Source organism: Chionomys nivalis, chromosome 15, assembly GCF_950005125.1.
Source record: "Chionomys nivalis chromosome 15, mChiNiv1.1, whole genome shotgun sequence".
NCBI classification, from domain to species: Eukaryota; Metazoa; Chordata; class Mammalia; order Rodentia; family Cricetidae; genus Chionomys; species Chionomys nivalis.
The window spans coordinates 58,552,059-58,579,402 of NC_080100.1; the positions used below are offsets into that span (position 1 = coordinate 58,552,059).

Consider the following 27,344-nt stretch of genomic DNA (forward strand, 5'->3'; position numbering starts at 1 on the left):
TCAGCTATGTTTAACAGATATATCCATAGATATGTAGATGACAGAGAGACAGACAGATTAGATAGATAGATAGATAGATAGATAGATAGATAGATAGATAGATAGAGACAGACTGACTGAATGACTGACAGACTGCTAGATGACAGAATTTGACCCAAAGATTTGCTTAACTCCTGTTACTGGCTGAGACTTCATTGCTTGAATGCAGTATTTTTACACACCCCTTATGTTATAGTTCACTATGTACAAGAGGGTACTTCCAGCCAAATTTTATCATCAAATATGAAGCATATTTAGGCTAAACTTCATTTAACAAGTACATACAATGCACTTTTAAAACGTATCTTTTTGAGATTATAATTATATCCCTTTCCTCTTTCTTTCTTTCCTTCCAAACCCTATTATGTATCCTGCCTTGAACTCTTTCAAATTCATGGCTTCTTTTTTCATTTTCTATTGTTACATACATAAGTAACATTATATAGACTGGGAAACTTATACTCCTGTATTTAGGAATATATATAATGCCCCCGCCTCGATTTTCAAAAATCTATCATTGTCTAATGGCTTTGTCTAATGTTGATGCTCCACGAAACTGTTATGTTCAGCAGGAACACACCAATTTCTAATCCAGGCTAGTTGCAGAGATCCGAGGGCATTTATCTCTTCCATAACCTACGCAAGCTGCATCTAGGAGTTTTATCTGTGCTCTGTGTGTCCTTTTATATTCAATATCTGTATCTTCATGAATCCATCTCAGCACTTCAATTTAGTTTTATCTATGACATTCTTTGTGCTACACGCCATTTGTTCACTTGCTTGTGTACCCTCTGATAGGACCACACTGCCCATATTTCAGTGGTGACAAAACAGTACAATGAAAAACGTGTGAAGAAGTCACAGAAAAAAAGTTTATTTTCTTGTTCCAAAAACTTAGACCCACACGGTTAAACAGCTTCAGTTATCTCAATAAATTGCTTCTGGAAACAAACCCCAAGAATCCCACATCTGAACTCAGAAAATAGTTCAGGACCTGAATCACTAGCAATATCCTTTGGTTCCTGGGCTCGCTCGCGCATCCCAGAGTCAAACTACATTTCCCACAATCCAGCGGAGTCTATAGGGCGTCCGGTATGACCTGAACTACAAAGCCCACAATCCTCAGAGCTCAGCCGTGCGTTGCGTTTCCGGAAGTTCCTGCGGTAGTTCCCGTCTTCCCTTTCGGTCTTCGGAGCGGTAGAGCAAGGTCGTGAAGGAAGAGGATTGTGGTGGTGCGGCCATTATCTCCGCCGTCCACCCCTGCGCCCCTCGCTGAGCTTCCCGCCGCACCATGTTGGGCCAAAGTGTCCGGAGGTTCACCACCTCCGTGGTCCGTCGCAGCCACTACGAGGAGGGCCCGGGAAAGGTGAGTGGGGCCCAGCAGCGTAGGGCAAGGGAGGCCCGGCGCCTCCCGCTTACCGCAGGCCCGGGTTGGAGAGTGTGGGGAGGAAATGGCAGGCAGGTCCGGCGCTCGGAAGCCCGCAGCCCCTCAGCCCACCTCCCCGACGAAGGGAGGGTCCCCGGGGCCCAGCCGCGGCCTCAGCCTGCCGGCCGCCTCCGCCGCAGAGCCGCGAGGCCCGGATGACTCCAGGGCGTCTCGTTAGTGAGGTTGGACGACGGGTGAAGGTCATTGGGAACAAAGGAGAAGGTGGCGCGTGGCTGTGGATTAGCCTCGGAAACCAGCGGTCTCCGTTAGGACAAGCCTCGCTTGAAGGCAGGTGTAGCCCTAGGTGTAAGGAAACCCAGTAGTTAATGGTAACAGCCGCGCAACTGTTAGGCGAGGCCCCGTTGAGGGATGTGGAAGGATGTGCGGGGCATGGCTACCTGTGGAAAGGAAAGGGCAACCCTTGTACTGCGGTTGATACTGTACTCGGTGGGGAATTTCTGATAACAGTGAACTAGAGTGATATGTTTGTTTCTCAACTGGCTACTGTGCACGGTACTATCTTTTTAATTATCAAAAATAGTTAACTTGTTTCTTACACTTAACGACTGATATTCCCAAAACACAGGTGTTTATTTCATGTTCTGACGTGTACATGATTGTTATGTACACATGTGTATACATGATTCCCCCCCCGCGCGCCTCTTTTATTGGATGAAATCAAATTCTTTGAAGGACTGTTGCGAGGCTTTTTCTCTTTCCCAACAGAATTTGCCATTTTCGGTGGAAAACAAGTGGCGGCTACTGGCGATGATGACTGTGTACTTTGGATCTGGATTTGCTGCTCCTTTCTTCATAGTGAGGCACCAGCTTCTTAAGAAATGAGAATATTTAATTCATCCCTTTAACAGGTAATTAGTAGACTTCAATTTTCCTAAAGCAATAGTTTCTGTTGTGTACTGTATACACTTGCTCATGACACAATAAATAGATGTGTGCTGATTACTGAAGACACTGATAGTCTGAACACATTCTTCAACAAACTTGGAAGATGAGTGATATTAAAACTCCATTGAAGACACAAAGATAAGTTTACTGGGATTCCATCGCTAGTAACAGTGTATAAGATTTCCACACAGGGTAATCTTGCTCTGAATTTCACACTTTGTAAATCAGTCTTGTGTCTTTTACTGAAATAAATGACTCTTAGGAAATAAAAATACACTAGGGTCATCCAACCTTAACATTAAAAAAAAAAAAGGTATCATCATCTATAGAGTTCACGGGGAAGAACCCCAAAATCGGGTTCCTAAACTTCACAAAACAAAACTCAGACTGAGTGAGCTTAGATTTTTGTTGTTGTTGAGCTACATTTATATCAGCAGTCTCAACCTGTGGGTTGTGACCCCTTTTGGGGTCAGACAACCCTTTCAAGGGGGTCATCTAAGACCATCAGAAAATACATTTACATTATGATTCAGAGCTGTAGCAAAATTCCAGTTTTGAAGTGGCAGTGAAAATAATTTTGTGGTTGGGGGTCACCATAACATGAGGAACTGTATTAAAGGGTTGTAGCATTAGGAAGGTGGAGAACCACTGGTTTAAACTATCCTGGAGTACATATGGTCTGTAAGCCGCAAGCCTGCAAAAATCTTTAGGTTCCTTTTAGGGGAAGGGTAATGAGAAATGAGATGGTTTCTCTGTGTAGCCCTATCTGTCCTGGAACTCACTCTGTAGACCAGTCTGACTTCGAATGCACAGAGCTACACCTGCATGCACGTCTCCAGGTATGTGCCACCATCGCCAGGCTACTTTTTTCAGTCTTAACGTCTAGGTATGTAATAGATTCTGTGAAACCCCCAAGAAAGAAAATACTCTGGTGTTTGTTTTCTCTCAGTCGAAGATATCCGCTATGGTATTAGTAAATTAACCTGCTGAAGTTGAGAAATACTGCATTGAGGAAACATATTACTACATCTCCATAGATGTTGCATCTACGCATAAGGGTTTATTTATGCAATGTTTGGTACATGTGATGAAGCAAATCAGTATGAAAAACTCATGATACTGTAAACGCTTTCTGATGTATCAAATTGGTAGAAGATAAGAAACTGCTGTGACGTCTCTCTAGTTAGATGGATTTCTAATGCCATTAATTTTGATTTTATTTTTCAGAATGAAGATTGTTTAGGAGATTGATCTGAAAATTGGATTAAACTCTTGAACTCTTATTACTAAATAAAATTGTAAATAAATATGTGACATAAATATTTAATGCCTCTTCTCTGAAATAAGGAATGTGACAGGGATAAGCAATTGCTGACCATTATTTCACATGGGCTTATGTTTAGTATAATTTTCACTGAAAAATTTAATTGAAAAACTTTAAGTTGACATTAGGAAATGAAAATGTATTTCCCTAGATACAGGTTAACAGACATTTTGCAGGTATTCCTCAGACTCCAGAATGTAGGTATTTGGTCAAAACCCAGGATTTGTTTTCAGGACACACGCTTCTGTTGCTTCCATATAATGGTCACTCTAAAGCTGGGCTGGGGTGATAGCCTGAAGTTAGAGTACACAACAGAAGAAATTTGTCTTCGCACAAAGCCATGAATGACCCCAAATCCAGGCCAAATGTAATGTTAGCACTGGGCTCTTCTTCCCTCTTCTTAAATCTTAATATAAGTATCAAAACCACTTCCTTGTGATGATCAAGAAAAGAATGTATGGGCTGGTATAAGATCAAGGACTAGTGCGTAGCATGCAACATTCACTGAGGGTATTAAGATACCCCAGAATCCACTTGTCAGCTGTCTTTAAGCACAGCTGCAAGAGGCATGGTGAACAGAGCAGTAGATCCCTTAGGCTCCTGGGACAGCCAACCTACCTGTATCTTTGAATTCAAGTTCATTTGAAGACCTGTCCCAACCCCACACCTGTATTCAGCCACACAAGAATGAGGCAGATCTTAAACATGTTTGTAGGTTTTACTATAGAATGTGATAAACTAAATGAATGTATTGTTGAAGATCCTAAAACGGTTCTGTGAGAGATGACTATTTCATCAACTACCCTGAGCTACAGTTCTGCCTGGATTTCAGCTTTACCATATCTAAAGGTAATGTGTAGTTTCATATACGCTATCCTTTTCTGGGGAAGAGTCTGGAAGAACCATGGTATTTAGTCACTTTCCCATCATTTCAGCCTCATGCTGGCACTTTAATTTTTCTGTAAAGTTTGACACTGTTAAGGCTATACAATATTTTGTCATTTTGAAAGACTTCTTAGTTCATATATTTCATCTATAATGAGTGGTAAATAAACAAAAGAATTATAAGAGCCCAAGGCGCTATTTCTTAAAAAGACAAACTTGAAGCTTGTGTGTTTCTATGTGCCATTAAATAAAACTAAACTGAACTGAAACTAAAACTGAACTGGGCCTCCCAAGTGTGAATGTATTGAGATAATTTAACTATGCCAAAGTGTAATTCGGGCATGTATGTTTTACTCTGTCTCACTTTGCCCAAATGTCACACTGATGGAGACAAAGGGTAGGAAATTGTTATTTTAAGAAGAGATCAATTAAGGCTGAAGAGACAGGAGTGTTGTGGGCTCACTGACTAGCCAACCCAACCCGAATGCAATAGAGGACGACTGTCCTTTGACTATATTTACCACTATACACGTGTATACAGACCCCACAAAATTTTAAAAATGAATCCCCTAGGTATTTCCATAAATATGAGATATTTTAGCCTACATCAGAATCTTAAATTTTTAACTTAACCATAGTCGTACATTTTGATTCCAGCAAAGAAGGCACACAAAGCTTATCCTAAAGTATACAAAACCCTGTAAAAACTTTGAATAATTGATACTCATCTCTTGTTAGATCCGAGAAAATTTGAAATGGACAGTGATTTTTGTAGGAATAGTAAAAAAAAATTTCAAAGATAACATAAGTACTACGGAAAACAAAATATACATTGCTTGCTAATCTATGAAGACACAGGATTCAGAAACTAGGTTAATTTTACAAATGATCCAATAGTGATTAAGTCCCATCAAAAAGAGAGTATAGCAATTCCTAACAACTGCACCTGAAAAAAACACTTTGAAAACCAAAAAATATTTACCCTCCATTATTTTGGATCCAATTCACACAGATAGTGAGTGTTCAAGAAAATTTTCCTTGAAAATAAAAAATTTCCTTACTATCTTGTCATCTTCCATTGTTGTGATTGGAGATACACTTATTTCAAATTGAAAATGGCCTTGGGGATCTATTTGTCACATTCTGTGTTGCAGAATTGGATGTCGATTTGATCTTTTTAATGGAAACACCACAGGCTTAACACAATGAACGTTTCCTGAGCCTTCCACTCATTTAATAGAGCTCCTACTCACCATTGTCTCTCAGGGACCTAGTAGGAAGGGGGTACGTTAACTGGAGCAGGAGGTTGGATAGTGCATTGCCTTTCAACAGCATCAGTGTTCAACATTTTTGTTCTCAATTTTCCTTTGTCAAAACAGAAGGGTTTGCTTCTTACATATTCATGAAAACTCCAAAGGACGTAAGTCAGGTAACAATCAGGTTGTTTGAACCCATATTCAAATATGGACTTGAGAAGTCTATCCAAAATCAGCTTTGAGTTATTCTAAAATCCTTCATTTAATTAACATATAATACACAATTAGGAAGAAACCATATTGTCAGGAGCCATTGTCCTGGGGATGTTTGTGGAAAGCCCCACACCCCAACTGTACTGAGAACTATTTGTTGGTGGAGCCCACCCCACACCCAACTATCTTGAGAGCTATCTGTTAGCGGAACCCACCCCACATCCCAACTATCTAGAGAATTGTTTGTTGTTGAAATTATAAAAGGAACGATTTCGCTTGCATAGAGAACACTAGGTGTGTCGACTCCTGACCGACTTGTGACCAACTCATGACCAAGTGTCGACTCATGACCATTGTTGTAAGATCCCTTTTTGCCCTTGTCATGCCCCTGTCCCCATCCCAAGCCAAATTTCTCATCCAAGGGCTATATAAGCTGCTGTCATTACGCTAATAAACGGAGACCTTGACAAAAACTCTGTTTGGTCTCCCTCTTTCCCGCCCGCCCATGTCTTTTTTTAGATAGCGCCTCTTCAGGACCCTGGAATAACTGACCCGCTAGGCAGATTACAGTCGCTAGGCGGGTTACACCATATTGACAGTTTTGTCAGGTTAACATCTTAACCCTAATATTAAGTGTTCCACTTATAATTAGGAAATTTTCCTATATATCATGCTAAGAGCCTTTTCCAGTTTAAATCCATCCAGTTTTAATTGCTAGTGTGAGATCTATATCCAATCTCAAGACTGCCTCCAACCAAAGCAATTTCTGTGTGTGAGCACACCTACAACCTGTTTGGGAAGCAATGGATTTTACCATCACCAGAAACTGATTATGTGGCTAGTAAACATTCACAGAAATAGAGCCAATTAGTTTAATATGAGAATCATTGTGTCAGTACCAATTACAGAGTAGAGTATTTTAAAATTCCTATGTAGTACTGTCTCTCTAACCCCCTGCCCTTTGTAAACACAGCTCTCAATTACAGTACCAAAGATACTTTCTGAGAATAAGATGGGCTTGGAGCAATGGTCAGTTTTGCAGGGTGTGTCACTGTGGGATTTAGTGTTGTTTCCTGTATCTTAAAAAGGATGTTGGACAAAATGGACAGTTCTATAACCAGGTGAGATTTACCATGGTGGAACTGGGACACCAACCCAGCCACAAAACCTTTGACCTACAATTTGTACTGCCTGCAAACAGTATTTGGGTAATGATGCAGAACTTGTGGGAATGGCCAACCAATAACTGGTCTAACTTGAGGCAAATGTCACAAGAGGTCATGCTAGACACTGCCTGGATGGTCACCAACCAAAGGCTGGAGAGCCCAAAGACCTAGGATAGAGCCAAACATGATTGGTGATAGATAGATGATAGATAGATGATAGATAGATAGATAGATAGATGATAGATAGATAGATAGATAGATAGATAGATAGATAGATAGATAGATGATAGATAGATAGAATTTTAAAAGTCAAAGAAATGATTCCTAATAATATTCTGCTTTGAACTAAGACATTTAATTTACCTCCTCTAACTCTCAAATATAGTTTAAAGATGTATGAGTATTATAGGAGAATATTAAAGAAAATATCAAATAACAGGTGAAATTAATATAAATATGAAAATAGAATTTAGACTAGCATTCATTTCAGATGAGAAACTTTCCCCCAAAAATACCATCTGTAAACAGCAAAAATAATCTGCAATACAATCTATTCTCTATTACAGACCCATGTCCTCAAAGAATGCCTGAATTTGATTAAAAAAAAGTGGGGAATAGGCTTGAACTCATGGCACAGGAATAGAATTTCTAAATAGGCCACCACCAGTAGCATAGGCATTAGTACCAACAATTAATAAATAGGACTTCATGAAGCTGAAAAGCTTCTGTACATCAAAGGACACTGTCACTTGATCAAGTATGGGGACAATCTTTACCAATTATACATCTGACAGAGGATTGGTATCTACAATATACACAGAAGTTAAAAGACTGGACATCATGAAAATGAATAGCCCAGTTATAAAGGCAGGATACAGAACTAAACAGATAATTCTCAAAAGATGAAACATATGACTGAAAAACACTTAACAATCAGGAAAATGTGAATTAAAACTACTTTAAAGTTTTGTTCCATCAAAAGTTAATTTAAAAAAAACAGTCAAAATTAATTAAAAGCAAATGGCAGCAGATGCTGGGGAGGATGCAGGGAAAGGGGAATACTCACTTATTGCTGTGGGAGTGGAAACCAGTACAACCAGCATGGAAATCAGTGTGGAGATTCCTCAAAAAGTTGAAAATCAATCTACCACAACATTCAACTATTCCACCCTTAGGCATATACCTAAAGTAGTCTACATCTTACTATTTTTTCATTTTTACTCATAGCTGCTCTATTCATAATAGCCATAAATTGTCAAAAGCCTAGATGTTCATCACTAGATGAGTAGATGAAGATAATATGGAATATTTATACAATGGAATATTTTTGACTATTAGAAAAAAACAAAATTATCACTAGAAAGTGGTGGTGAGCACTTTTAATTCCACCACTCAGGATGCAGAAGCTGGTGTATCTGTGAGTTCGAGGCCAGCCTGGTCTACAGAGCTAGTTTCAAGACAGCCAAGGAAATTCAGAGAAACATTGCCTCAGGGGAAAAAAAGGAAGGAGGGAAGGAAAGAAGAGAATATGTATGTAATTCACAAGCAAATGGATAGCGTTTGAAACAATAATCCCTAAAAAGACAAATATTAAATATTTTCTTTTATGTGTAAATGTTAGCTTTTAAAGTTCTAGATATGTGTGTTTCAATCCTAGTAACCACAATACCAGAAGGAAGGTGGGTAACTTCTGTTGTAATATGTGCTGCGGGGCTGCGTCTCCGGCACCCGGCCGCCCGCATGGCTAGCTTATGCCCCGAAATAATTGCACGGAAACTGTATTCTTTTAAACACTGCCTGGCCCATTAGCTCCAGCCTCTTATTGGCTAGCTCTTATATATTGATCTAACCCATTTCTAATATTCTGTGTAGTACCATGAGCTGGCTTACCAGGAAAGACCTTAACCTGCGTCTGTTTGGAGTGGGAGAATCATGGCGACTCCCTTACTCGGCTTCTTTCTCCCAGCATTCTGTCTGTTTACTCCACCCACCTAAGGGCTGGCCTATAAATGGGCCAAGGCAGTTTCTTTATTAAATGAAAGTAATTCCTCCATCATTTCCCCTTTTTTTGTTTAAACAAAAAAGAAAGGCTTTAACTTTAACATAGTAAAATTACATATAACAAAACGGTTATCAAGCAAGAATTACAGTTACAATATTTATATCTATTTTATCTTTTATCATAAGTAAGGAAAACTATAACTATAACTAACCATTCTTCAACTCCATCAAAGACTCCAGAAGGATATAATATTACCTAAGTAAACAAGAAATAAGAAACTTCAAACTTTAGAAATGACAGAGACATCTCGCTGCCTGGACAGTCACCCAAAGTTCTTTTGTACCGTTGGGGCATCCATCTTCGGCCTACAGGCCCATAGTATCCAGCAGACACATTTTCATGAAGCAGGAAATTCCAAAGACAGTTCAGTCATTATCTGCTGTGTCCTGCAGAATGTCTCGCAGACTCTTTCATGAGTCAGGAACCCCAAAAGACCATCTCACCTTCAGGCAAGTTCAGCAGTCCTCTCTCTGTGGGTTCTTTGCATCCAGTTTATGCATCAGTCCAGGCAAGAGCAGTTTCTTGCCCAAATGGCTATCAAACTCCTTAAGGAGCCTCTTCGATGCCCATCTTCCTCTTGAAGTAGATTGGTGCTGTCAGGAGCAGATGTGTCTCATTTTCATAAAAAGCCCTAAGTTATTAAAACATTAAATGCCATATTCTGCAGTCTTTGAAAGATATGAAGAATGCCTATCTAGCTGAAATATATTTATGCACATCTAGAAAATCTAACTAAATGACTACAAGCTTGACAATTATTGATGATTATCCATTAACAACCTATATACATTACATTTTTAAATGAACTATACAATCACAATACCTTAATCAAGATTAGAAATATGCATATACATATAACAAAATTGACCTTAAAATCCATACCAATGCAAATTATTCATATCTATATCATATCCCCCTTTAAATGTAAAAGAACATTTATAAACCATATTTGGGAATATGGGCGCAGTTTTTTTCTCCAAACTGCTTCCTGCTGAATGGGGGCGCTGTATTCAGATATTTTATGGTGTAACCTGTGTGCCAGGGTCATCTCAGTTGGCAGTTGAGTGAAGTAATTTTCTGAAGGTGTTCACAGCAACCTTTCAGGAGGGCGTGGTCTATCATACCATATTGGGGTAGACACAATCCACAGAGTCTCATCCTCTGTGAAAACAAAAGAAGACCCTCTCCAAAGCATCATATCCTTAGACCCATATTCTGAAATCATAATACCCTTGTATCCATTTTGGTTTAGCTTGGCAGCCCATATAATGAAATGTCTCTCTGCACTTAGCTCCTTTACAGTCAAAAATTTTAAAGAAAACACAATAATACAAAGAATCCAGACTCTCTGTGAATTTTCCATTTTTACGTGGCTTATTTTTCTTTATTTCTTTTAATCTATAACTATCTGTACTCTGTCTCTTTAAAGACTTTATCCCCCTTTTTTAAGGGCATTAACTTTATTCTCTCTCTCTCTCTATTTTTTTTTTCTCTCTCTCAAGCCTACGTACATTCATCCAACACTGTGACCCATAGAGGTCTTTTATGTCTGAATCTGTTTTATTGTGAATCTGTAATTTTTTTACTATCCAGGAGCACTTTGTTTTGCGCTTTTAAATCGCTAAGCGCTTAAGAATCTAAGCTGTGACATTCCTAGGTCAAAAACAGGTACTGCCTGCTTGCCCCGCCCAGTCCAACATGGCGGAGCCGCTCGTGCCTCTGATCTTTGCACATTGTTTCAGGCACACAGCAGTCCACACTGCCATCAAGCAAGCCATAGCACTTTACTCCAAATGCTCCATTCAAAAGCTCTGTCTCCTGCCGGAGCCAGACAGAGATCGCGATGGCGGCACAGCCCAGAAAGCCGGCATTTTAAAACAGCCAGTTTTTTCCTGCTGCTGAGTCAGGACAATTTCTTTGCGGCACGCAACCCACAAACAGCAAAAAGCTTTCTTAAATTCTCTCTCTCTCCTTTTTAAGCCCTCTCAGGTTTTACGTGGAGTTCATTAGCACGCTGGGCGCCACTCTGTTGTAATAGGAGCGGCAGGTCTGCGTCCCCGGCACCCAGCCGCCCACATGGCTATCTAACTTCCAAGGAAGGGGAAATAGAACATCATTGTAAAGAAATATAGAGAAAACTAGAGAAGGGTTAAATTAGGAGGAAGTAGGAGACAGAGTAAAGGGGAGAACAGAAGGAACAACTAAAGGCCTTTTGAAAATTCACATGGAAGCCCACTACTGTAGAAACTCCCTTGACTATATATAACTATGAAAGGAATTCAAATGTTCATATAATGGGGAGATGTGCACCAACTACACATCCTATGTCACCAAGCATAATATCTAGTGCCAGAAATAGGTTCTATTGTGTTAAGTTGTTGAACAACGGGATCCCCCCCCCCCCCCCATACTATTGCTAAGCTTCTACAACATGATGGTAAGGCTGAATTGTTGCAGAAAAAAAAAAAAAAAAAAACTTGCTCATGCTTTCAAACAAGAGGTAGTTGACTAGGTGCCCAACTAGAAGCTTCACCCCTACTGACAGTTTTATGGTGCTGGAAGGCACTTTGCATGCTATCAGAAAAGGGTAAGTATCAATTTTACCTGTCTGCGAACCCTGGAACCTACAACAGTGACATGCCTGCAAGATATACTGGTGCAGTTCTAGCACAAATGTTATGGAAGTTGATAACAACTTTTTAACTCCATTAAATGGAACTCATATCTAATACCGTGAACATGGCCAAGAATTAAAATTAAATGAGACATTTGCAAATAGAGCAGAAGAAAATTCACCTTGAGTTAGAAATTCAACAACTAAGAGTGAGAAGTGATTTTCATTTTTCCAAACAGAAAAAGAATACAAGAAGAAAACACAATAATCCATGAAATTGCAAGATATATAAGGGGGGATTTTGCTGAAGATATAAAAAGGGAACTGAAGAATGGAGCAGGCAAGAAAAAAAAGTAAAGTAAAACCTGCAGCCAGTAACATGTATATCTATTCCATGAGTTTAAACACAAGCACATACCCATATAATAGAAAGTCTTATACAGATGCAGAACATTGCCTTAATCCAGAAAGTGCCTTTTGCCTATTCCTAGAGAAGTCCTTGTCCGTCCTCACAGTAGCTAGTATACTTTTTTCAACATGGATTAATTTAATCTATTCTAGAAACTAATAGACATGTTTTTATATAGAGAAGTTTCATCATATAGGGGCTAGGGAAATGGTCTACTGAGAAAAATGTTAGCCATGCAAGTTTAAGTAGTTACTGGAGTCCAGAACCCAAAAATATATGTGAAAACCAGGCAGGTAATCTCAGTACTCAGGAGGCAGAGACTTAGTATCCTTTCGGCCTTCTAGCTAACAAGACTAGCTCAAATCAGAAACCCCTGTGTTCAGTGGGAGACTCTGCCTAAATAAATAAGGTGCAAAGCAGTTGAGAAAGACACCCTATTTTAATTCTGGGCTTACACAATCATCTGAATATACACATACAAATGTGGACCCATGTATACTCAAATAACATGCAAAAACCCCTCAGAGCATAAAGATGTTTTGTTGTGTATAATAAACATTACTTTAGGAAATTTGAACATTTGTATCAGATCTATTATTTTCAAAGCAGTTCACAAAGATAATCTGACCTAAGAGGCTACAATTGATACACAAATCAAGAACTGTGGAATGTGGGCCTTCAGATGGGTGAAAAAAGAAAATCTCTAAAATATTTTAGGTAATATGTAGGAAAATGCAAAAGGAGTATTTTATTATTAAAACAACTATCTCAAGCACCTAATATTTTCTGCCAATAGTAAGAGCTTAATAAATGTTTTTAAAGTAATTTGAAATGAAAAACCCTCAAGTATAGAGGATAAACACGGAAGATATCTAATAGACGGGACTTGGGAAGCATGAAGAGGCTACTGTCTTAAGTGAGTACCCTATGAGACTAATAAATATGTGGCATTGTGAGGAGGAAATTGTTGATGTGACATCTTAAGGTCTAAGGTCCGAGAAACAACAGACAGGAAAAAGTTATCCCAGAATTATGATATGAGTTGTCTTAGTTTGGGTTTCTATTGTTGTGTTTCTATTGCAAGTCCAAAAGCAAGGGCAGAGGTGGGGTTATATTTGGCTTACACTTCCATATAGCTCTTCATAATAGTAGGACGTTAGGACAGGAACTCAAGGAGAGCAAGAACCTGAACTCAGGGGCTGTTGCAGAGGTCATGGAGGATGGTACTTACTGATTTGCTCTTCATAGCTTGCTCAGCCTGCTTTCTTTTTTTTTTTTCTGTAGTTTTTTTTTTAATTGAAAAAATTTCTGCCTCCTCCCAGCCTTCCATTTCCCTCCCCTTCCTCCCACTCCTCTCCCCCTCCCCCCACCCCTTTCCCCCTTCCTCTCCATTCTGAAGAGCAGTCAGGGTTCCCTGCCCTGTGGGAAGTACAAGGTCCTCCCCCTTCCATCCAGGTCCAGGAAGGTGAGCATCCAAACAGGCTAGGCTCCCACAAAGCCAGTTCATGTAGTAGGATTAAAACCCAGTGCCATTGTCCTTGGCTTCTCATCCGCCCTCATTGTCCGCCATGTCCGGTTTTATCCCATGCTTTTTCAGTCCCAGTCCAGCTGGCCTTGGTGAGCTTCCAATAGATCAGCCCCACTGTCTCAGTGGGTGGGTGCACCCCTCGCGGTCCTGACTTCCTTGCTCATGTTCTCGCTCCTTCTGCTCCTCATTTGGACCTTGGGAGCTCAGTCCGGTGCTTTCTTTTCCCAGGACCACCAGCCTAGGAATGACACCACAATCAATGGGTTGGGCCCTCTTCCGTCAATCACTAATTAAGAAATGCTTTACAGGCCTGCCTACAGTCTTATGGATGCATTTTCTTGAGATTCCCTCCTCCCAGATGATTTTAGCTTGTTTCAAGTTGACACAAAACTATCTAGAACATGATGGTTCAATAGGGATAACGTACTGAAAAATAAAAGGTTGAATATTCAATATAAAAGTTATTTGGAAAACAAGTAACAGGTAAATCATATTTCTGTTGCTCTTAATTAGCCTGTTTCAGAAATAAATTCAGTGGATGTGTAGAACTTATTAGGTTCTCTAAAAATTCTATTGTGTTGAGAACATGCGCAAAATACAAACAAACAAAAACCAAAAAACTGTATCTTTATTTTTCAACTCAGATAAATAAGTGAGAGTAGAAAACTCTGTCAGAGGCTGTTGTGTGGCTTCCCTATCTCCATAGTTAATTTCCTTCTAGCTTTAAAACCAAAGTGCCTCTACACACTAAAACCCATAATAAAGTCTTTTGATGCCTTGAATACTTAGCACTTTCTCTGGCATTATAAAATAACTTTATAGGGCAGTTAATCAAGTGACAGCAAGAGGCAGTGCTCTACAGAGAGCTCATTTTAATATTTAATACAGTGAATGCTGAACTCCAAAGTTGAAAGCAGTCCCATTTGCATACGTACATAGGATGCCAGTATTCCATCAAAGCAGTAACTATCAGTCCAAAACGTGACATGCCCTGCTGCATCAGAAAGTGACAAATGACAGATCCATTCCCTTCGATATCTGTTCAACACTCATGTTTATAGTTCTGTGGCAGTATCTGGGAGAAAACACTGAGGGAAGCAAGATGATATTCCCTATCTCTCAGGAGTGCATAAACTTCAGGTAAACACAGATGCTTCCACACACCAAATGAATACAAATTAAAATACTGTAAATGCTGGGAAAGAGGCTTAAGAATCAAAGAGAACCTGATTAAAAGTGCATTCTAGTACATATGACACAATGTTTGGGATTTTTAGATTTTGAGCTTCTAGATATTTGGGGAGAAAGGTGTATACCACATATACTTAAATTATGTTAAATATATATAAATATATATATAACATATATTATATATAAATATATATAACATAATATATAACATAATATATTATGTTAAATACATATAAATAAATGTAGAAGCATACAGATATGAATTGCACAGCTGTATTTACATGAACTTTTTTGAATTTGCCTCATTAATACTCAAACATTTTATTTATATCTAGGTAGTTTAAAGCAATATAGACACATGCTATTATCTAGGCATATAACTAAATTTAGCTGTTAAGTACTGGTTCTTATGATGACAACTTCTTTCATCTAGTTTTAAAGTAATGATAACTAAATATATATTAGGTTGTTGGGTCTCTTAATTGTAATAAAATTTTGAATCTCCATGCCCTGGAATCAAATCAACCAACTATTTGCAAACAAGAAATACTTTCTAAGCAATAAGCTAAAAAATTTTTTAAAGACTAATACTTAGTAGATTAAATGTAATTTATGAAAAAAACACATTATTAGAATGTAATGAAAGCAAGATCAAATGACATAGAGATCATTGTAGTCACATTTATTACAGACTTAATTTGGTTATAGAACTATAAATATTTACACATGCCTTCAATGGACACCTTGAAAGAGAGTTAAGCATATATATATATATATATATATATATATATATATATATAAACTCAAGCATATTCATAAACACATGTACAGCACAAATATTTCTTTTTATTCTTGGAAATAGAACCTCACAGTCTTGCTATATAGAACAGGGTGACCTCAAGTTCTCAATTGTCCTGTCTCTTCCTTCTAATTGTGATTATGGGTATACATGTTCTGTCCCACCATCCTTATCATAACCAAATGAATGAGTGAGAGATTCAATGGAACTGTGATTGAGACTTTTGTAGAGAAGGGAGACCATGATATGAATTTTTGAGATTATTTTTATGTACCTAGGATGTGGTCGAAGCAGACCAAAGGACCATTTCAAAATTTCGGGTAGTGTTTAATGAGTCAAGAGCAACAGGATTCAAATTTGGAATATAAAACTATAATTAACTACAAATTAAAAACTCTCAGTTTGTCATTTATGTTGGATAATAGGTTGACACAAAATCACGACTCTCCATGGGCTCAGGAAGTTTTTATAGTAACAAAACAAAGGAAGTCATATGTGAAGACACTTAAAGACACTTCTCTAATACACAGGAAACATCAGGTAGGTGGGTAATTGAAAATGCAGGAGTTTCTGTCTTCAGATATTTCCTGATGACATTTTTGACCTGGGGATGATGGAAGCTAGGGGTCAGTTAAACAACTTTGTGGAATGTTTAATGTTGATGTGACACCTCCTGCCCCAGGAACTGCAGATGAAATATTAAAGTCCCCAAAGACTCTTTATAAATGAAGACAACAAGATGTTGGTATTTATAGAACATCATAGAATAACAGAATGACAACTTTCTGGAGAGGTTAACTGAATGCAATAACTCAGAAAACAAAACTAAACTACAGAGAAGAATTTTGATATTAATTTCAATATGTATGGTTTTGTATACAAAATCAACTAAAATTTATTAAGAAATAAATCTTTCTTAGGATTTGGGGAGTTTAATCCTTTTGATATATCCTTCACCAGAGTATAGGATATTAATATTGTTTAGATAGTTCAATTAACTAAATTGTTCTTGTGTTAACTAAGATAGTTATTGTAGTCCATTAATGTTTATTTTGTCACTGATTTTTGTCTCTGAGCTTCCTTCACTCATTTCATCTGTGTGTCTTAGTGTACCTGTGAGTATGTGCACACCCTTGCTCAGATGTGTGAGTGTATATGCTCAAGGTTAATGTCTTTAGAATTTTCCATAGCAAAAGGTCCTACAAAAGATTAGATAAGATATATTTATTTGAATTTTAAATATGTTTGTGTCCCAGACCCCTAGGTGGCAAGGAAAGCAAAGTGTTAGTGAATTCTAAAAAGTATAACTCATTTTAACCTTAAACAAAAAATACTGTTGTATTTTATCCCTTCATATCTCATTCCCTTGTCAGTTAAGAACGTGTGAAGATAAATGGCATTTTATAAAAACCAAAGTTTAGGTGGAGCAGTGTTCTCCCAACTGCATTTTGATGGGTTGTATTTTTCTGTAACAGTATTCATCTGTTGTAAAGAGAAGTTTTATTGATAAGGGGCAAAGATTATATTTATCTGTGGGAAGAAAAGCAAATGTGTTTATGGTAAGATGATATCCATTCATCCTTGGAAAGGAATTTACTTCAGTGTCTGGATTCCAATATTAATGTCATTACTGTGTACCTATTTTGTTCAAATTGAATCATCCTTTCTAGAGCAGGGAAGAAGACTTGTAGTGCACTAAGATCAGGAAGCTCATGAGACTTCAAAAATTCGTGCAGTTCCTTGCTAAGATAATAAAAGCATCAAACAATTACTGGAAAGAGGAGTCCCATTCTCTGAGCCCTGCAGTTTAGTGAGAATTCTAGGGACATGACTTTTGTCAGAATCGTCTACAGTAGGATTAGTTTTTTAGTGATTCAGTTGTTTTTCAGTCACTGGTACTGTAGGCAACCCTAATAAAATTGTTGGTTCATCAAACTAGATACTGGAAGAATCATATTTGGTCTCTTGTTGGTACCCTCTTGTTTCCTTTTTAGTCAGCATGAGCAGATCTTGTCTGCTGGACGTGGGATCTGAGGAGCTGAAAGCATAGGGTGAACTACAATCTAATGGGTGGACAGCTTTACTTCAGTTTCAGCATACTTTGTACACAAATGAAACAAAGAAAACAATGATCTAAAGAAGGTTGCTTGAGTTCAGAAAAACACGATCTTAAAAATCTATAACTAGACATCAGTAAGCACATGCTAAATACTAACAGAGCAGGACTTTCCCAGGACTTTCTTGGAACAGACCAATTTAAACACAATTACCTGGCAAATACTATAGATTGTATCTGGGAAAGCATGAAAGCAAGGCAGAAGGCCATATCCAGATTCAAGGTACACTGACTGCAGCTTTGCAAGCCCACTCAAACGTGTGGCTCTGGCAGGCCTTGCTCCTCTCTGCAATTCCTTCTGCTTTCCTGCTAGATTATGTTCCTGAAGCTAGCTCCTAAGGTGCATTCCCATCCCTCTTGCTGAGTCTTGACTACCAAGGTCCAAAGTATTAATCCAGCAATAAAAAGTCCCCTTTGGCTCACTTAATTATCATGCACAATTAAAATTAAATACCTCATACTAACTTGGGATTTTCCATTTTATCTTTACAAGCCATCATTTTTCTATGTGCCATGTCTGTCTCTTTAATCCAGAGGCAGTCTTTGTCCCTCAGGGACAAATACCACTTCTCCTTTCCCTTGTTCTCTTCCCCTTCTCCCTCTTCCTCTATCCCCTGTCTTTGTTCCTTATCCCTGCCCTGTGTTTCTCTGGGGCAAATAAATCTTTGTGTTGAGAACTTGGTCTGAGAACTTGATCTTCAAGGGCATGAGCAGATACCTTTCCTTTTACTGACCAGATTGCTTTCTATAGCTATGTTTTGACATCCAACAAGGATGAAGATGTCTTATCATTGAATGTAAATGTCAATCGGGAATCTAGAATCAAGTCGACGAACAATCTAGGGAACGAAATGCACCTAATATGAAGGGCACTCTGCCTTTTTCCCCGGAGCCTCTCTCAGAGTTCCCCAAGGCATTGTTCACCACATGCTAATTCTTTTGACCATGTTCTGACACCCTATGTTCTGGTTTAAACCAGAACGGTGTCCATAGGCTCATATATTTGAATGTTTGGTTGCCAATTCTGGAACTCTTTGGGAAGAACTGAAAAAAGTGTGGCCTTGTGAAAGGAAGTGTGTCACTGGTACAGAGTTTGAGATTTCAAAAGGTTCATGCCATTGTCAGTGTATTTTTGCCTTTCATGTGTGTTAATATGTGATCTCTAATATGTTCCTTTTTCTACCGTCAGAGACTCTAACCCTCTAATACCATAAGCCAAATCATATGCATTCTCCTATAAGTTGCTGGTTCAAAGTATTTTATCATAGCAAAAGTAACTAGTTCAACACTATACGGGTTGATTCAGTTTATGTATTACAGGAACACAACAGTCATCAATGTTACCACAAAATGCCCTTTCTGAGAAATGATATTTATGTATCTAGGCAATATGTAGCTTAAACAAGACAATCCTTAGAATTAACCATTAGAATCATTAGGTGTTTCGAATGTTTTGGTAATAAGATTTCCTGACAAGAATTTTCCAACAAATTAGGTATTAAGCTATAAGAGAAAGATAAATTAGGTATTTTCACTTCCATTTTGCTTTTATAGAACCAAAGAAAAAGAAGACAACAATATGGCCAAAAAGGGTTCAGGCCTAGCTAAGGATGTCAACCTTCTAAACACATAGGATATTTCAATTCCTACCTTGCTCCAGACATGAAAGTTCTCAGTCACTACACTAGTGGGGAAGGATTACTGGAGCTTCAACATTCCCTCCAGAAAAAAGGTATTTATTTTCAAATAACTTTTCTATTTCTGCAAACATCCAACTCTTTCTTATTTGCTTGATTTTACTTCTAAATTATATAAATTGGCTTTCTATTCATGTTTCTACATATCACTTTAACATTTGAATGTTTACCAGAAACAAAATAAATATTCTTATTTTAAGCCAAACCTACACTGATAATATAATCATAAGAAAAAAATAAGCCATCAAGAAGGCTCAGTCAAAAGACTTAAGAAAAATAAAGCTCCTTATTTATGTTTGATTTTTGATATGTAAATTAGCCTGTGCTTATCATCCGCAAGCATATTGTTTACATGTCAATTAAGTCTACAATGCCTATGAATCCCTTAATTATATCACTATTAGAAGCTAGAAAATTGCAACTAGTCATGCTTCAGATAATCTTTCACAGGTGAAGAAAACAACTTGTGAAGTAGCACAAGGATACATGAAATCTATGTAACATATACAGTCATTTATTTACCTCACCTTTTGAGGTTATGGATTTCATAGAAAAGAAGATTTCTTTCTGTTATTTCCATTGGCAAATTTATCCTCAAGACTGAAAGCTGGGGTAAGGCACACCCCTGCAGTTCTCTGTTGAGCTGAATTCAAGAAGAAAAGAAAAAAGCATAGATGGAGGTCATGTTGCTTTATATTATGTTGTGAGACTTCCTATTGACTGAAAGAAACTCTGTATGCACCACACACTGGAGATTTATATTCATAAAACCTGGGTTCCTTAAGAGAGCTCCAGTTCCCCTATAAAGCTGAGATTAGTCTTTGCACCTACAAAGATTTCACAGCTCATGTTTAGATTTCCTTTTAATTTCACTTAAAAAATAAAACATCTTCACAGTTTGATAGCTTTAGTTCCTAAAAGGGAATAATGTCGAATTTATTTTGTTGTTTTTGATATCAATTCCAATTTACCAAGTGAGTCTGAGTAACGACAGTCGGAATTTATTCCTAAAGAAACACCCCCATGAAACTCTCAGCACAAGGAAGCCCTGAGGAGGAGTTTGTTACATTAGTGCACATTCAGGCCAGGTCTAAAATCGCTAGAATCTTTGAAAGTCAAGAGAATCAGCTCTTTCTTCAGACTATGTTTTGTCTGAAATTGGAGGAAATTCCTTTTCTTTACCACAAGAACACCTGCTTTAAGCCTCACATCTGAACATATCACAAGCTCATTAGGTATATTTAGATTGACACATTTCCTTTGGATAATAAAACCTCTAAGTTATTATCATGACCTAAACAATACAACCACCAAACCTTAATACCATACTGCTTTTTTCTTAACATTAAGGTCCAAAATACTCATTTTAGAAAAGTGTGAACATTCAAACCCCAGCACCCAGCTATCCTGGAGCATCCATGCCAAGAAGGTCATGTGGATCATCAGAGTTAAAAGAAGATATTCAAAGAGCCCCTTTACTTTGCTTTACTTCTCACATATTAGAATCTTTTGAGATCAGATTCTCACAGTGAAAGCAAATATGACTGCCTTCATCTAAGTGCAATCTCTTTTCATTTAAAAGGTTAGTATTTTGAGAATTTCATAAAGTATATTTTGTCAAATTCTTTCTCATTTCCAAAACTGACCAGATCCTACATTCCATCCCACCACTCACCAAACAATGTTCTTTTTCTCAAAGCAAAAATGTTACAAAGGGAAAAGGGCAATAAAATACAGAGTCTGGTTTGTGTTAGACAACTACTGATCAAGGGGCATGTCTTAGCGTGTGGTAGACATCACCTGTGCTACTGCACTGAAAAGAGTTGACTTTTACCTCTGATTCTGGTTACATTTGAGAAGAGCCTCTTGTCTAGGGGTGAGATTCTGCACCCACTTTCCCTCACTCATGCTGGGATTACTTTCTTGTGCCGCTCTGTTTGTCGCTGCTGAGCTTGTGCTCAGGTCTTAGAATGTTGTCAAAGTCTCTTAGAGTTCATACTTGCATTTGTTGCCATCTGTAAGTTTGAGGCCAACCTGCTCTACAAAGTGAGTTCCAAGCTAAGGCTACATAGTGATATTCTATCCAAAATGAAACAAAACAAGCAAAAAGCAATATGGACATAATTTTGAATGCTGCCAATGTGACTAAGTCTGTGTACAAGAACAAACGGGACACTGCCAAAGCTCTAAGACTAAGCACACCCAATAAAGTGCTGTATATTTTACTGACTGAAGGAGGGTGAATTTACAATTCAGGTTTTGTTTCTCTTGTAATTCAATTTCAAATGGGATCTCATGTTTGGTTTATAATTTGAACATTTAAGTAGTCTGAGTCTCTATGTATACATTTGTAAGAAAGTTACATTGTATACCTAATTATAAATTTTAGTGTACAGAAATGCACAATATCCATTTCAAAATTTTTTATAAATTTTTAAAGTAAAACTTGCCTCTAATTCTTCAGTTATATATATGCATATTTGCATTATGACAGTAGAAAATATTATGAAAAAATTAGATTTTGATTTAAAAATATTGACTTATTTGCTTCTTGGCCTTTTATCTAAGATCCAACATAAAAAAATCAAGTTAAAATTATTACTATTTTGCACTAGATAGATACATTTTGTTTTCTACTAAAGGTTTCCCAGCCCACATGCTTCACCAATGTTCCTCTTCATTATTTTTAAAGCTATTTCTGAGGACTATTATTATAGAGCAGGTTGGTAAAGTTTTGATTTAATGTGTTTTTGTAACTATGAAAATTATTTTTTTTCAAAATAAAAGTGTTGTTTCTGTTACTTTTAATTTGTTGCAGAAAAATACTCCTCATGCCTTTCTTATTTCTCAAATTCTATGGGATCATCTACTTTTATAACTGTCAACAATGTACCTAATTCTGCTACCAATTTCCTTTTTAAAACATTTATTTCATTATTTTAAGTTACATGTATGTATTGCCTGTATGTGGGATAAACAAGAAAATGAAGGTGCCCCAAGAGGCTAGAAGAAGGTGTTATATTCCCTGTAGTGGAAGAGGCAATCATAACTGCTAAGACATTTCTCCAGCCTTGTCACTAATGTTTTTTATGATATCAGAGGGAAAAACAAAGTGTTTAAGGAGTAGGAAACAGAGAGAGAGAGAGAGAGAGAGAGAGAGAGAGAGAGAGAGAGAGAGAGAGAGAGAGAGACTGTTTAATAGAAATTTCATCTGCCAGAAATGAAAAGGAATTCATCACTAGGTGTTTGTTTTGTTTTGATAATGTCTTCAACAATTGCACAATTGCAGACTAGTTAACAGTGTCTAGGCTTGGGAAGTGGGTAAATTGTGGGCTGACAGGAAGGTAGTTTCTGCATCTCTGAAAGAATGCCCACTAAAGACTTACACCAACTGCCTCTGTTCCATGCATGAGATAGCTAGGATGACAAAGCCAGTCAGAGATGTGCTATACCATTTTATTATCTACTCAGATATAATAGAAAATCAATATATCACATCAAATGTTTTCATGCCATAGCATAGCTGAAGACCATACTTGATATTGTAGTTATTAGCAAAGCCTAACGTTGTCATTGGGCCCTATGTTCACTGTGTGTTATACTGTGTGAGTTTAAAATCCTGTTGGCAATCCAGTGATGAGACACTATGTCAGCAAAGGAGGAACTAGCCCAAAGATGATCTGATGTCATGATAAAGTAGGACAGCATCAAAGGAGAATTTTAGCTTAAAAAATAATAAAAGGTCTTTGTAAAGAGAAGGGAGGAAGAAGGATCTTGTTGAACTCCCACTTCAAACCAGACTTCTGTTTGATAACCAGACCCATGCTGGTCTTTTGCTTTTGACAGAAACTAATTTAGTTCCTGGCTTTCACGATTGAGCACAGAACTTCTCAAAACTGAAGGGCAACTTGGAAAGGATACTTTATTGTTAAATGCAAATTTCTAGCTTTCTGTTATAATTGAAATCTATATAAGATGCTGTGGTATTTGAATGGAATAACCCTCTTATGCTCAAATATTGAGTGTGCGGGTCCAGTTAATGAAACTGTTTAGTAAGGACTGGTTTGTCCTATTGGCAGAGGTGTGTCACCGGAGGATGGGCTTTAAGGTTTTAAAAGCCCACACCACGTCCAGTCTCTTTCTACCTGCAACTTGTAGATCAGACGTGAGCGCTCTGCTATTGCTCCAACACCATGCCTGTTTGATTGCCACCACACTCCCACCTTGAGGATCATGACTAACCACCCAAAACTGTAATCAAGCTCCCCAATGCCTTATTATAAGTTTATGTAGAAGTTGCCTTGGTCACGGTGTTTTATCATGGCACTAGAACAGTAACTATGGTACATGCAATTCCTGGCTTTCAACTCTAAGGTGATAACTAGTGACTCTTTTACATGGTATAAGTTCTCAGGAACATTTCTCTCCTACCTTTCAAGGAAAAGATTTTTATATTCATTAGTGTTCACATGATAATATGAATTTAGTTAGGAAATCTTATTTAAATTTTGTGACCTTTATTTTAATGAATGTGCAAATAAAAATACAACACACACCAAAAGAGATCCAAAGGGTATATTTCTTAGTGGACTTGTGTAACTTAGAACAGCAATTGAGAATGGAAGCCATGGAGTGCTACGCTAGATATTCTACTTACACGATGAAGAGATTTATACTTAAGGAGAATTTTCAAGAAAACCTTAGATATTCTGGTATATAAAAAGAGGCAAATGGTCAGTGAAGTCAAAGACTGAATTTAGAAAGTTGATCATTTAGAAACTGGAACAACAAAAATGATCTAAAAGGGAACTTACAGGAAGGAGTAATGGGGAGTGAAGACCTTATAATACATGAATGAAAATGTCATTAAGAACCCATCAGCTGCTATAGAGAGCATTGCTAAGAGTTCATGAATGCTCACATTCTCAGTAGCACCTGTACCTTATCTTATCCATAGCCCCAAGATCCTAGAGCAGTGCCCAGGGTCATGGGGGGGGGGTTCTAGAAGTCTGTAATCAGGATAACACAAAGGTCCCGTTTCTTCTAGTGTTTTTGCTCATGCTATGCAACAAAGTCGTAAGACTTTAAATAGTAAATAAAGGCATAACATTAATGAGATTTTCGAACTTAAGGTGGGGAAGGGAACTCAGAAGTGATTACAGTGCAAAATAGTGCTACTATCTCTATTTCCTCAATTTCCTTCCGCTTAAGTCCAAAGTGGTTCTCCTCTGGAAGATTAAAGTTAAGAGATAAAGTAGGGGACAGACAGAGTGTGAGAAATAAGAGAAAAATAAAGCGCTAGAACAGTAATGTGCAGACGGCAGAATTTTCAAATCAGTTCTTATTATTCCAAAAATTAAAAACATAAATGCAAGTCAGATCATAATGTTTATCTCAATGTTTATCAAAAAGATATGAACATGTAATTTTTAAAATATTAGTGAAATGGAACATAAAAATGAAACATTGCATTCCGTTTAAAAAAAACCTATGGACAATAGGTTTTCTGTATTTGTTATCTTATGTTTCCTTTAGCTAAGAATAAACTTTAAATGAAGCTCCTCCTGCAACTCTGTTAAGTTTGTAATTAAAGCAATTAATTAGATGGATTTAAAAATTAAAGAAAACTTTGTTCTTCAATGGAAATCAATTGGCTTTGGATAGATCAGAGACCAAATGGTAATGAAACACAATCAAAGTAAATTAAAATGATAAAACTTGTGTCTTCCTTCTCAAGCTGATAAAGAACATTAGGTGAAGCTACACATAGAAAATATGCACAATTGTAAAGTATTACTAGTGAAGATTAAAATCAACCCACGACTAAAAGCATACATTTTCTGACGCATGTTTGGCAGCTTTTCTTCCCAGGTATATCATGTCAATAAAGTGACACAGATAGCTTCAAACTATCATGGAATGTAATTTAGTAAGAGTTACTCAATGTACCTGATCCACTTTTACTGCAGCTAGGTAATAAAAAGGCAAATGTGAAAGCATCAGCTATTTTATCCAGTCCAGTGGTTTTAAGTGTCCTATATAATCTAAGGTCTCCCCTATCTGTGTTTTCAACTCCCACATCTTCACCGACCGAGATCTATTCACAAATGGAACTGAACAAGATTAAGCAAATTAATAACAGCAAAAGTCTTAGATTAATCTCTGTTAGGTCTTTGCAACAGCTTGTTCAATCCTGTGCTTCATGGAGACTTTGAAAGGAGAGTAATGGGAGAAAGAGGCACAAGACTCTGGGTTCACCTTCTGCATGAACAATGTTTATTTTTCCCACTGCTGTCTATATATTGTTTCCCTAGCTACTAGAAATGGTATTGCAAGCAGAACGTGGGGAAAAAGTCTCCTTGCCTGCCTTATCTGAGTTGCTCCTTTCCACATACCCTTCCTTTGTTGTCTTTTTTTTTTCCCTTGAAGTCATTCTTCCTAGGCTGTAAGTGATGGCTTCAATTTTTCTGTTACCTGGCCATATCTGTACCAGGGATTGTACCGAGAAAGGAGCTGCAAACCACCTGGACCCCAACAGACTTTTATTGCTAAGACAAATACATAAAATGATTAATCAAAAAAGAGAAGGGCTTTTATTAGATTTTAAAAAATGCCAATCCAAGTTCCCACTTCTTCTCCTCCTTCCATTCCCTCCACACATATTCCCACCCCATCCCCTCTAATCCTAAGAAATGGTAAGGCACTTTGAAGTGTTTTATTTTGGCTCACAATTTAAAGCTTGTGTTATTGTTTGGCTTGCTTGTTTTAGTTTGAGCCTGTACACATTGGTAGGAGCATGTCTCTGGAGACAGGGTTCAAGCATGCTTGTAAAGCAAGCATTCTAGCCGGGCGATGGTGGCGCACGCCTTTAATCCCAGCACTCGGGAGGCAGAGGCAGGCGGATCTCTGTGAGTTCGAGACCAGCCTGGTCTACAGAGCTAGTTCCAGGACAGGCTCCAAAGCCACAGAGAAACCCTGTCTCGAAAAACCAAAAAAAAAAAAAGCAAGCATTCTACCTTTGGATCATATCCTCTCCCCTTGTAGGAGTATAGTGGTGTGAAAAAGAATCTTACTGCAGTTTGGAAACAAACAAAACATAGGAGAAGATAGGATCTCACTATCCTTTTCAATGTAATAATCTATATGTTAGGTTCAAAAAAGACTCTAATTGCCCAAACTACAAAATGCAGTCTAAATATCCAGAAATGGTCTGGACCTGGATTATAGGAGGATTTCTGGCAGTTAGACAAAAGCCAGCATTCCTCAGGAACTTGCGAAACTGGTTCCCATCTACCCAAAAGAGTCATCTCTATTACCTCTGACAGAAGCAACAAAGGGCTACCTATGGTACCTATTAGCACCTAAAAGTTCATGTTGGCCTCTGGGCTGCCTCATAATCATAAATACCTGTTACATATTTCAAAGTCTTTGCTACCACGATAGCACCTCTTACCTCCTCCCTTACCCTACATTCCCTCCATCTCATGGGCTTCTCTCAACAGCTAGTGATTATCCTTATAACTCTGCTGTTTGGGCTATACTCTCTCCCTTTCTCTTCCCTCCTTCTCCCCCGCCCCCCTTACTATCCTGTGCTATTCTCTTCTCCTACAGATAGCCCTGGTCAGGTACAATCTCTCTGCTGGCCCTGTCTATGTTGTCTCTCTGCTCTGATGTCTTCCAGATGCCTCTGGCTGTTCTTTCATATTTACAATA

General features: G+C 37.9%; 1 protein-coding gene and 1 non-coding gene across 2 annotated transcripts; both read left to right on the top strand.

Annotated features, from left to right (window-relative positions):
- The first annotated feature begins 1,205 nt into the window (after positions 1-1,205).
- LOC130887367 (cytochrome c oxidase subunit 7C, mitochondrial) lies at positions 1,206-3,738 on the top strand. Its single transcript, XM_057789777.1, has 3 exons — positions 1,206-1,405; positions 2,192-2,334; positions 3,599-3,738. Exons 1-2 carry the CDS (start codon positions 1,331-1,333, stop codon positions 2,306-2,308), a joined length of 192 nt encoding a protein of 63 aa, XP_057645760.1. The 5' UTR covers positions 1,206-1,330; the 3' UTR covers positions 2,309-2,334; positions 3,599-3,738.
- LOC130887703 (small nucleolar RNA Z39) lies at positions 3,450-3,511 on the top strand. Its single transcript, XR_009058397.1, has one exon. It is a non-coding gene; the product is annotated as a small nucleolar RNA Z39 (small nucleolar RNA).
- Positions 3,739-27,344: the final 23,606 nt, after the last annotated feature.